Source organism: Camellia sinensis, chromosome 5, assembly GCF_055761805.1.
Source record: "Camellia sinensis isolate YWXY chromosome 5, ASM5576180v1, whole genome shotgun sequence".
Taxonomy (NCBI): domain Eukaryota; kingdom Viridiplantae; phylum Streptophyta; class Magnoliopsida; order Ericales; family Theaceae; genus Camellia; species Camellia sinensis.
Window position 1 is genome coordinate 192,838,025 of NC_138965.1, and position 10,626 is coordinate 192,848,650.

Here is a 10,626-nt window from a genome sequence, read left to right on the forward strand (position 1 = left end):
TGTTCTGTCTGCCAAATCCAAATAAAACTCGAACACAAGAAAAAAAATAAAGTCCCAAAAAGGTTAACTTCCATCGGAAAGTGTGTGGGGATAGCGGGGAGAATAGGGAAGAGGCTAGTATTCACTCAACCTGCCCAAATCACTGGTTTGAAACTGTAAAATTGTTCAACCAACTCGTCAATTTCAAGGATGAGCGGCTAGAAAACCATTAATCTACCAGGAAACCAGGTTAGAAAACTATCAATCTACCAGCATTAGTTTGGTTGATAATTTTTTCTCAAAACTGATTCAAATCGACATGCGAAGAAAGGGCATTATCATCATAGAGAATAAAGCATGAAACAAAAGTGTTTGATTAATGTCACGATGATTTACAATGTAACAGATGTTTTCGAAATTTGCCAACAATGAGCCAGCCAGCCTTGAAGCTGCATTCAAGATTACAAAACCAGATAGACAACTCACTTTTGTTCAAATCTCTCCCAGGGAGTGAATGAACTGAGACAATCAATCCATTTCAAAAGCATCAGATTACATCACCATGAAAGAGTTTTAGTCTCACTCTGAGAACAATTTACTAAACCAAGCCTTCACAAAGCAAAACAAAAAAGTTGCAGCGTTTTTTTGTCCACGATTGTGGTGATGAGCATTTGAACCATGCTTATTCAACCACATTGCTCCCACCCCAAGCAAGGAAGCTCTCTTGCGATCCAAACTCCTATAAAAAAGTACATGAGAAGTTTATCAATCAATAAAACTCAAAAGCAATATAGTGAAAAAATGACGAGTTCAGAGTAAGAAAGAAACACAGGAGAAGAGAAGACAAAAAGCACATACAAGTTGGCTCAGCCGGAAATCAGGAGGCGTATCAAGTTCTATATTTGCCGGATCAAGGACCAAATCTTGGCATGCTTCTAAATCCTTCTTCAAAAACTCGGGTCCTAAATGAGCATAGTCAGAAAGGCAGGGCTTGCCCTTTAATTCTTCATTTTCATTTCCATCCCTATATGGGGACTGGCTTCGGAGAAGTTCATCACACAAAGACAGCGCTTCCACGAGTTGCTGTGAATCTAACAGATTCTGTGATTCGCTGTCCCACCATTTTGGGTCGTGCCCGTTTTGATTATCATTGTTTTCTACCATTAGGGAGTCTTGACACTCGGATTTTTCATTTGCAGCTTGCACCTCATCTTCAACGTGCCACATCTCATGATGCTGAAGCTTAAATGATGACGGGCAGAAAAGCACATGTATCAGTTTCATTTTCTATATCAGGACTGATGCGAAATGCATATAAAACTTTTCTTGCTTTTGATAAGTAGAGAAGAAAACATATTCTCCACAACCACCTTATTCCAAATTTCAGGTGTTTGGTTGAGTTTTAAGAACTTGTTTCCTGATTTTTTTTTTTTTTTTTGAAGAATTGTATACCAGTTTGACAAAAATAAACACTAAACAAGATAATTTGGAATTTTTGAAAATTATTTTCGCCCCAAAAAAGAAAAAAATCATATGAAAATAATGAGTTTTTTTATTTTTACTTTTATTTTTTATGAAACTAGTTTTTGAATTTTTTTGAATTTATTTTTTTATTTATTCAGAAAACAGATCCTAAAAACTCAACAAACAGATTAACACATTAATACTCAAACAATCCCAAAGTACAGTTTAATGGCATCCTATGAAAACTTGATTGGCAACAAAACATTTTCCCAAGGAAAAAAATGTTTGCTGAGTCAAACACCAAAATTGATTTATTATATGATATTATATTTTCAATGCAAAATGAAAAGAAAAATTGTATGGCCAGGATGCCAGTGATGAAACGATCATTTTACCTGCGCATTGGGTTCGATGCAAGTAACAGTGGGCTGTTGTATTGGGTCCACATCAGAAAATCTCCTGTCAATACGAGGTGGTTCAGGAATCGCAGATTGCGGAGTGACTGGATCCACTTTTGCAATCATGCTGTCAGTTCCTTCGGGAAAATCTTGCTCAAAAATTTCATTCAGCTTGACGACTTGCTGTTGCTGATAAAAAACCTTGGAGATAACATACTCACCCTCTTTTTCATCTTCTCCGGTGCCAAAGTGATACTGATGCATCACCCAATTGGTTTTCTCCGCTTTCCCACCCCTCACTGGGCTCACATAAAGCACCATAATCTTCTTACAACCTGTTTGAACCCCGTCCAAGATAACAGGTTTGGTCCTACCGGTCTTATGCCAACGAACATCACCAAAATCATCACCGTGTATCTTTCGACGCTTCCGAGTTCCTGTATTATAAGCCTTGATTGCTCTATGAAAGAAGTGAGAAACACTTCCATCTTGCTTAACACCTATAAACTTCTATATTTAGAACTTGAAAATACCTAGAGCTATATAAGGATCATAGAAGAAGAGGTTATGCTAAATTCTTGTACTGACCTGGCAAATTTTGAGGATGGGTGTAGCAAATTCCATCATCTTCATCCACGGTCAAAATGAACTCATCAATAAAAGGATGGGGTTTCATATTATCAACACCAGCTTTTGCAAGTAAATGCCATATGATCTCTTGATCAGATGGATCGAATTTCACACCTTTGGGTAATCCTGGCCACTCTTGAGTCACCTGAAAACACGATGAACATAAACATAGAAAATTAGGTATAAAGATAATTAAAGCAAAACTAGATAGAATAGAAGAGTACAAATCTAAAGAGCAACCAAAGGTCACCAAGAAAATATATGACCCAACACATATCTCAATCCAAGGACATAAAGTGTGTCAAAAAAGCAAAGCAAAGCAAACCAACTCAAATATGTTGCCCTTCAGCTTGCTCTGTTTTAGCCTTTTAGATTGACCATTTATTTGCTTAATAATCTAATTCAATAGAAATGTACTTCACTGAAGTTGTTCATATTGGGTCAAATGTCTGAAGACTCTGCATATAAACTGGAAGCACGGCAATTCTCATATCAGGTCGATTACATGCAGCATCAACTCATCAGCCACAAAAAAAAAATCAGATCCAGGGTCATTTTTTTACTTGTCATCTCGTGGAACATCACATGTTATTATTATCCCAACAAGCTGACTTATGGTCAGGTCAGGTCAGGTCAATAAGCACTTTAAAAACCTAGGTACAGCTCCCCTGCCACCACTCCAGTATAAATTTCTAAAGAAACACTTTGGTACATGCAAATATGCACCATTTGGTAGAAAACCAAAACCCATGTGAAAGAAAACTTGTTTTATTCAAATGGAATTTGCTAAATTTAAATGGCTGAGCTAAGGAACGATAACTTGGAAGCATATTTTCAGAACGGCAGTGATAGGTAGCTCGAAACCGAGCGGCTTGAAATGGCTTGAATTCAAAAACGGCCTCGTTTTTGAGATGAAGGTGAAGCAGAACCAGAAGCAGGGGAGGGAGGAGGAGGGGAGGAGGAGGAGGGACTGGAGGGGGCCCGACATTTGGGGCTGGAAGCGGGGGCCGGGGGGCGGAGGCGAGGCAGAGCCGGCGATCGTTGGTGCTGCGACGATCGGCGGCAGCGAGGCGACGACGGTGGCGGTGGTGGTGGCGAGGCGAGCAGCGACGATCCTCTCTCCCTCTTTCTCCTCTGTTCTTCCTCCTCTCTCCTTCCTCCTCTCTCCTTCCTCTCTTCTCTCCCTCTTTCTCCTCTGCTTCTTCCTCCTCTCTTCTCTCCCTCTTTTGAGCCAATTCGAGCCATTGGATTCGAGCTACGGCTCATATCCGTTTTCAGAAACATGGATTGAAATAGGATGGAACAAACAATGATGCATAGGATTCAAATACTTCGCTCCACTTGTGAATTTGTTGATGACCTTATGCACATCTTTGAACATCTCTGAAAATATTTATAAGCCAAAGTTTATCTGGTTATTATGCATAGGTGGAGCAATTAGAGCATGATACGAGCATATATTGATTAAGATTTATAGGCAGATCAGATTTGAAGCAGACTACTCTTACTGTTTTCCATAAGTAGACAATAATTTAACAAATTTTATGCTTTAGGAATTCTCTTGACAAAAATCTTATCGTGCATGAAAATTTACTAGTTAGTAAAATATGCATTTCAAAATCCAGAGTACATGTGTCTTTTCCTATAATATATTCCTTGATTTTTGAAGGGAAAAAAATTATGATCCTGCAAATATTTATTGAGGTTATATGTAGATTATATCTCCTTATTAAAAGTATGTGCATCAGATACTTGTCAACACAGCAACAGTGTCATATGAACACTTACAAAGGAGTGCATCTTTATGTTGAGGAACTTATTATGCAATTAGTAGTTTCATCTTTGCTGGCTCTCTATGGTTCTTAGCCATGCACAGGTGTCTAAATTTGGGAACATAACACTCATGTTTCACCCAAACATCATGGTTGTGGTCACGATTGAAAGAAAACCAATAAATATTGTCTATATCATGGAAAAAGCTGAAAGCCATCAAGGCTTTGTTAAACTGAGTTGATTATTTATTTATTTTTGATGAGTACTGCCGCTACATATTAGAAGTCACAAACTCTGAAACCAGGAATTTGCTATTTGCTTATTTTTTGTACCTAAAAAAAAGAGAGAAAAGAATAGAATATGTGAATATGGAAGTGGTAAAACATGTGCCCAAATGCTTCAAAAGGTAGCTGACCTAAACTATCAGAAAGAGATTTCCCATATTGCGAGACAGAGAGAGAGAGAGAGAGAACACAAAACTTTACCTACTTGAGCTGTGCAACATTAAGACATGGATTATCAAAAGCCAACCAAAATGACCCAACAAAACAACAATGTAAGACTCCTAAATATACCAAAAACTAATCAAATTGAGTGGACAACCCAGTAATACTTAAAGACAGTTCACTGCGGCACTCTATTTAGTCAATAATCAGTAGTATTGACACTTACTTTAGACTTTTTAAGTTTTATGCCAGTTGTCAGTATAACAGCTAGCAGTGAAAGTCAGAAAGAGGAAAATGAACCTTAGAATGTCATAGGAAAAATAATTTTTCAAATTACATAGAAAATAATCATTTTACCTATATCCAATTTCACCCACAATCACAACCCAGAAATTCAAAGTTATATTGGATAAAAGAAGAGGTATTATACATCACTATTGTCAATAATGTGTTGGCAATTTGGGCAAGGTCTGGATGGGTTGCTCTTCCAGTTGACTCTTGCAGGATCACCGAGGCCAGATGCACTCCTGATTTTTGTTGCAATTCTGTTACTGTCAACTAACCATGATTGCCTGCAAAGTTTACACAAAATAATTACAGTCACAATCATAAATTTTTTCTTTATAATATAAATGACAAAAGTAAACATTTATTATTGTTAAAATGTACCAAAACCTACCACTACACCTACTCCACCCACTTCACCTACTCCACCTACTACTCCACCTACTACTCCACCTACTACATACCTACCTCCTTTAATCTTCTATATATAGGACTCATTGTAAACACAACAAATATCAATCAATAATACAATTCTCTCTATTTCTCTATACATCAAATTTAACATGGTATCAGAGCAGGTTTAGAACCTAATATTTTCACTTCCCCGGCGGGCGGCAACCTCACCTTAGCTGCCCGCCGGACCTCAACCTAGTCTGCAAAAATTTTCTACACATACCTTCCACAGCTGTACCTCTGCAAGAAGAGAAGCTTCGCTCCATCATTTCCTTCCACGAATCTTCTTCGTGGCTTTCGCACTCTCTCTCACTCCCTCACTGTTCGCTGCCAACACCACTCCATCAAGGTTCGCCGCCGACACCACTCCCTCACTGTTGACTACCGACTGGCAGAGCTCGTGCGCCATTTTTAGCGAGCAAGGTGGTGTCGCAGCAGCAAGACACCACCGTGAAAAGCGGCACGCCGACAACATCACCGTTGTTAACGGCCACCAAACCCTAGATCTCGTCACCAATCGAGAACTCCCTCGGTGGTAGCATCCACCGGAACTCCGATCTCCTCCTCCGCCACCGACTCCACATCGTCGGCGAAGTCCAGTTCCCCGTCCACCACTGCCTTCTGGCCCTCCCGGGCGTCCGAAAAGAGTACCTCACTCGCGTCATTAGCCATCCTCAGGCCTTGGCTCAGTGCGTCATTATATATATTTATGTTCTGAATCTTTAATTCATCTGCGGATCAAGACACACGCACCAACCCCATTCAGCTTTTTTTTTTTTTATCACTCAACAACAACTGCATCTTCACAAATGCTTTCCAGAGGAGGAATACACAGGACAACTCCTTTTTCTTCCACCACACGATCCCCTTTCTTTTCTTTTCTTTATTTTCCACTTTCAAACCCTTTATTTTTTTATTCTCTTTGAATTCAGTAATGAATTCTAAGCCGATCTACTTTTTCTTTTCTTTATTTATTTTTTACTTTTTCTCGTCTTTTATCCCATATCCTCATGTTCCTCACCCTCTATTTTTTTATTCTCTTTGATCACCCCCATGTCTGACCAAACACCACTCTTCTTTTATTTCACACTTTTCTTTTATTTTAAGATATATATATATATATATTTTTTTATTATAATATATTTCTCCTATCCCTACTTTTATTTTATTTTATTTTTTCTATCTTTCTTTTTCCATCAATATTTCATTATTATACCACTCGTTAGTGAGCATCACCATTTTTCCATTATCTTATTATTATTTTTTATATTCCACAAAAAACAAAAAACAAAAAAAAAAAAAAAAAAAAAAAAACCAAAACCATTTACCAATTTGCACAACAAACCATATTTTATTCATCTCAGGGGTTCACCCCGATCCACATTTTACACCACAACCACAAAAAAAAAAAAAAAAAAAACAACAAAAACAAAAACAAAAACCACACAAGATTACCATCACCACAACAACAGATTTGTTTTCTTTTCTGCAGACGGCCACCCACCGACCTACTCTGCCGCCGGTCTCTTCTTTTTGCCTCCGTCCTGGGCGGTCCTTGACGGTGTTGCCTCCGTGTTTCCCACTCCACTGGGCACGATCACTCCCCCATACTCCTCCACTGCAGCATATGGCGGACCTCCAAATCGGAACATCACGGTGGCCTTCCGCTTCAGCTCCTTATTTTCTGCTTTCAGCACACTTATCTCTGCTCGCGCATCCTTATACATGCGTTGGAGCAGAGCCAGTTGGGCGTTTAAATGCTGCACCTCATTTGTCCTACTCTGCAGCCGGTGCGACAAGTTTGTGACCGTAGTCATGGTCTCCACACATGACTTCAAAGTATACTGATTGGCCTCAATATCAGTTTGCACCGCCATTTTTTGCTCCACAGACCGCATCGGAAAGTTCAACGGAGCAAACCCCGCGGCACTTGGTTGAGGTTCCAGGGCCACCGCACCAGTTATTTCTCTTGTGGACTCGTTGAGGTCGGGAAAGAGAGTGAGTAGACTACGGGACGACGAGACCATTTTCTGGACAACAGAGTGTTACAGAGTATTACAGAGTTTCTCTCTCAACGAAGAGGTTTCAACTAGTTTGTTATGCTTCCAAGCACAGCCTCCGCCTCAGTTTATAAAAACCCTGACGAAGAGGCAGACACGCGCATCGCGCGCCACTTGACGCCAGACGACAAAACGGGCGCGCAAGCCAATGTGGTGACGCGCCTCGCCATCATGTCCGGCACATCTTTTTATGACTTGGGCTCGCCTTTTGATGGCACGTCTTTTTATGGATTAGGCACGCCTTTTGATGGCACGCCTTTTGATAGATTGGGCACACCTTTTGAGGGTGCGACTTTTCATGGGTCCGACAAGACTCTGTAAACTGTCCCGACATTGATTCCGGTTAGCTCCTTCATGGGTCCGACAAGACTCTATAAACTGTCCCGACATTGATTCTGGTTAGTTTCTACAAGGGTCCAGCAAGACTCCGTAAACTGTCACAACAACTGTCACAACATTGTCTGCTACAACGGTCCGACATGACCCCATAAACTGTCTTCTACATCGGTCCGACATGAGCCAGTGTCTTCTACATCAGTCTGCCATAAACATACAGTCTTCTACAACGGTCTGACACGACCATACAGTGTCTCCTATCCATTTTTTATTTTTCAGATTATTTTCTTGTTTTGTTAGTCTCTCCAAACTCAAGTTGGTTAGTTCCTATCCCCCTTGAGTTTGCGGGGGGCTGTTAAAATGTACCAAAACCTACCACTACACCTACTCCACCCACTTCACCTACTCCACCTACTACTCCACCTACTACATACCTACCTCTTTTAATCTTCTATATATAGGACTCATTGTAAACACAACAAATATCAATCAATAATACAATTCTCTCTATTTCTCTATACATCAAATTTAACAATTATCTGCAAAACAGTTTCAAGATTGGATTCTTCAATACGACTTGCAAATACAAGGAGGTAGGAGCATAGAGATACAATGGCTAAAAACCAACTGCATTAACAAAAGCATAACAATGAAAAGTTGAGGCCTTAATCGTAAATCATAATATGATTCTTCGCATTATTTTATTTGTTATTAAGTTTGATTCAAGGTCCAGTCTTTCTCTGAAAAATTACACTAGATCATAACAACAAGAATATGAAGATTCTAATGTTCTCAATAAAATATAAGCTTTCATGTATAGAAGTAGAGAAGTGTTAGTTTATCAAATGTATACATCAGATTCTACAATCAAAACCAACACTTACTATCGAGTTGGCATTTTAGGTATTAAAGAAAATGGAATAATATGTAGTCACTAACAATATTTGTTAACCATATATCATAGTCTCATAGACATATGCCAAGCAAAAAACAAAATGAAATCCTAGTTAAACCTTGACTTAGAAAGTGATCTAAAGATCAGTTAGGCAAGCATCTGAAGGCCTTGAAAGGTCAAACTATTGTAAGCCAACACAAGTATTTGATTTATTTTGAAGAGTCCATAGAACATAGATCAACACCAGCAATGGAATGCACTATTGTAAGCCAAACCCTTGTGGCAGAATGGTTAAGTGCTGGCATGACATCTAATGTGAAAAAGAGAGGAGGTGTTAGAGGTTCAAGTTCAATTCTTACCATTTGCCTGAAGGAAGAGGGAGTACTTTGGACCAAAAAGAAAAGAAAAGGCCGTGAATGACATGCTACTGAGGCACATCCTTACAAGGGCTATTAAATCTCCTATAGCTCAAACAAAATGCCCAATTTTTGTTCATATAAACAATAAAGTCCAAGCATCATTAACAAGTCAGGGCTAGCCCAATTGGCCATTGTTACTGGCAAGATTCCCCTCCCCAGTCTACTACCGGCTCTGATGCACTAAAAAACAAGAATTTAAGCATCCTTAAATCATTTAATGAAGTAAACCTAACCATCTAATGTAAGCCATCAACTATAAGATCACAACCAATAAAATCATCATGATGAAAATCCCAATATCAACAAACACATACAGAAAAAACCTTATCCAAAATCAAAAAAAACTTTGAAGTTGGATTTGAACCCAGCAACCATCTGATCTACCATATTAAACAAAAAGGGTCACTTTTGCATTGATTTGGGGTTACAACACCTAATCATAAAACCCCAAAACACAACCAACTAAATACTTTCTCCTACACTATCAGAACGCTTAACCCATTACTGAGTACAGATTAGATATCAACAAAAAGGGTTCTTTACAATTGCTTTTAGCAGGATTTACGCATACATATATATATATATATATAGAGAGAGAGAGAGAGAGAGAGAGAGGCGTGCTCACCCAGCCATGGCAGAGTGATACGATCAGAGAATCAAAAAACCATCAATTATTTCACTTCTTTTTATGGGTTTTGAATCTGGAAACCGTGTCACTGTCGTCGACGACGGCCAACCAAACAAATAAAAGGATGATAAACATAAATAAAAACAGAGACAAAGTTGACTCTGTTCAGGACCACGACCAGGTGGTGGTCTGGTCACGGTGGTAGAAGAGTTCGCACAGTGGTTGGTTATGTTGAATATGGGTCCCGACCGTGTCATCCAATGCTGATGGGCTAGCATGTTCCTGATGAGTGGCTAAGGTAGCGTTAAGTAAGCTTACTTTTTAGTTTATGTTTTTAAAAATTTTATAAATTAGTTTTTATTTATTTTGAAAAAAATATAAATTATAAATGTGTTTGGTTTGAATAAAATATTTTTAAAATATAAATTAAAAAATATATTTGTTCATGTCTAAAATATTTATATTTATTTTTTATTATTTATGACAATGAGATCATATACATTATAATTGAAAAAAAATTAATTAAAAAAATTAATTGGGAAAAAAATAATTGAAAAAAAATCATTAATTGAAATTTTTTTAATTAAAATAAAAAATTATTAGTCAAATTTTTAAATTTCTATTTAAAAATTAATGTAAACTCATTTTTTGAGTTTACATTTTTTTCTCAAATTTATAAATTAAGACAACCATTTATAAACTAAAAAAATTATCAAACAAGTTTTTATGATAATTTTTAAAATTTTTATATATATAAACTAAAAATAATTACCAAACAGGCCATAAATATTGAGATATTCCATTCCTTTGTCACCTCACCTGCTCCAAACTTTATTACTGGGCCATCCAAAATAAATAAA

The 10,626-nt window shown here is 38.0% G+C and overlaps 1 protein-coding gene across 4 annotated transcripts; it reads right to left on the minus strand.

The window, feature by feature from the left end:
- Nucleotides 1-337: 337 nt before the first annotated feature.
- Nucleotides 338-10,060, minus strand: LOC114288601 (SUPPRESSOR OF GAMMA RESPONSE 1). Of its 4 annotated transcripts, none has more exons than XM_082870963.1 (6): nt 9,764-10,060; nt 5,121-5,262; nt 2,430-2,616; nt 1,839-2,278; nt 838-1,215; nt 338-718 (listed from the first exon to the last, which is right to left on the minus strand). In XM_082870963.1, exons 1-6 carry the CDS (start codon nt 9,769-9,771, stop codon nt 662-664), a joined length of 1,212 nt encoding a protein of 403 aa, XP_082727089.1. In that variant the 5' UTR covers nt 9,772-10,060; the 3' UTR covers nt 338-661. The 4 variants fall into 4 exon arrangements, with proteins under 4 accessions (XP_082727089.1, XP_028087923.2, XP_028087922.2 ...); XM_028232122.2 differs by having other exon boundaries at nt 838-1,221; XM_028232121.2 differs by having other exon boundaries at nt 1,839-2,341.
- Nucleotides 10,061-10,626: the final 566 nt, after the last annotated feature.

Excerpts from the sequence above, each read along its gene's own strand:
- LOC114288601 (XM_028232120.2), bottom strand. Across the intron at positions 1,222-1,838 it reads GCATCGAACCCAATGCGCAG|CTTCAGCATCATGAGATGTG; the intron begins GTAAAATGATCG and ends TCATCATTTAAG. Across the intron at positions 719-837 it reads ATTTCCGGCTGAGCCAACTT|GAGTTTGGATCGCAAGAGAG; the intron begins GTATGTGCTTTT and ends ACTTTTTTATAG.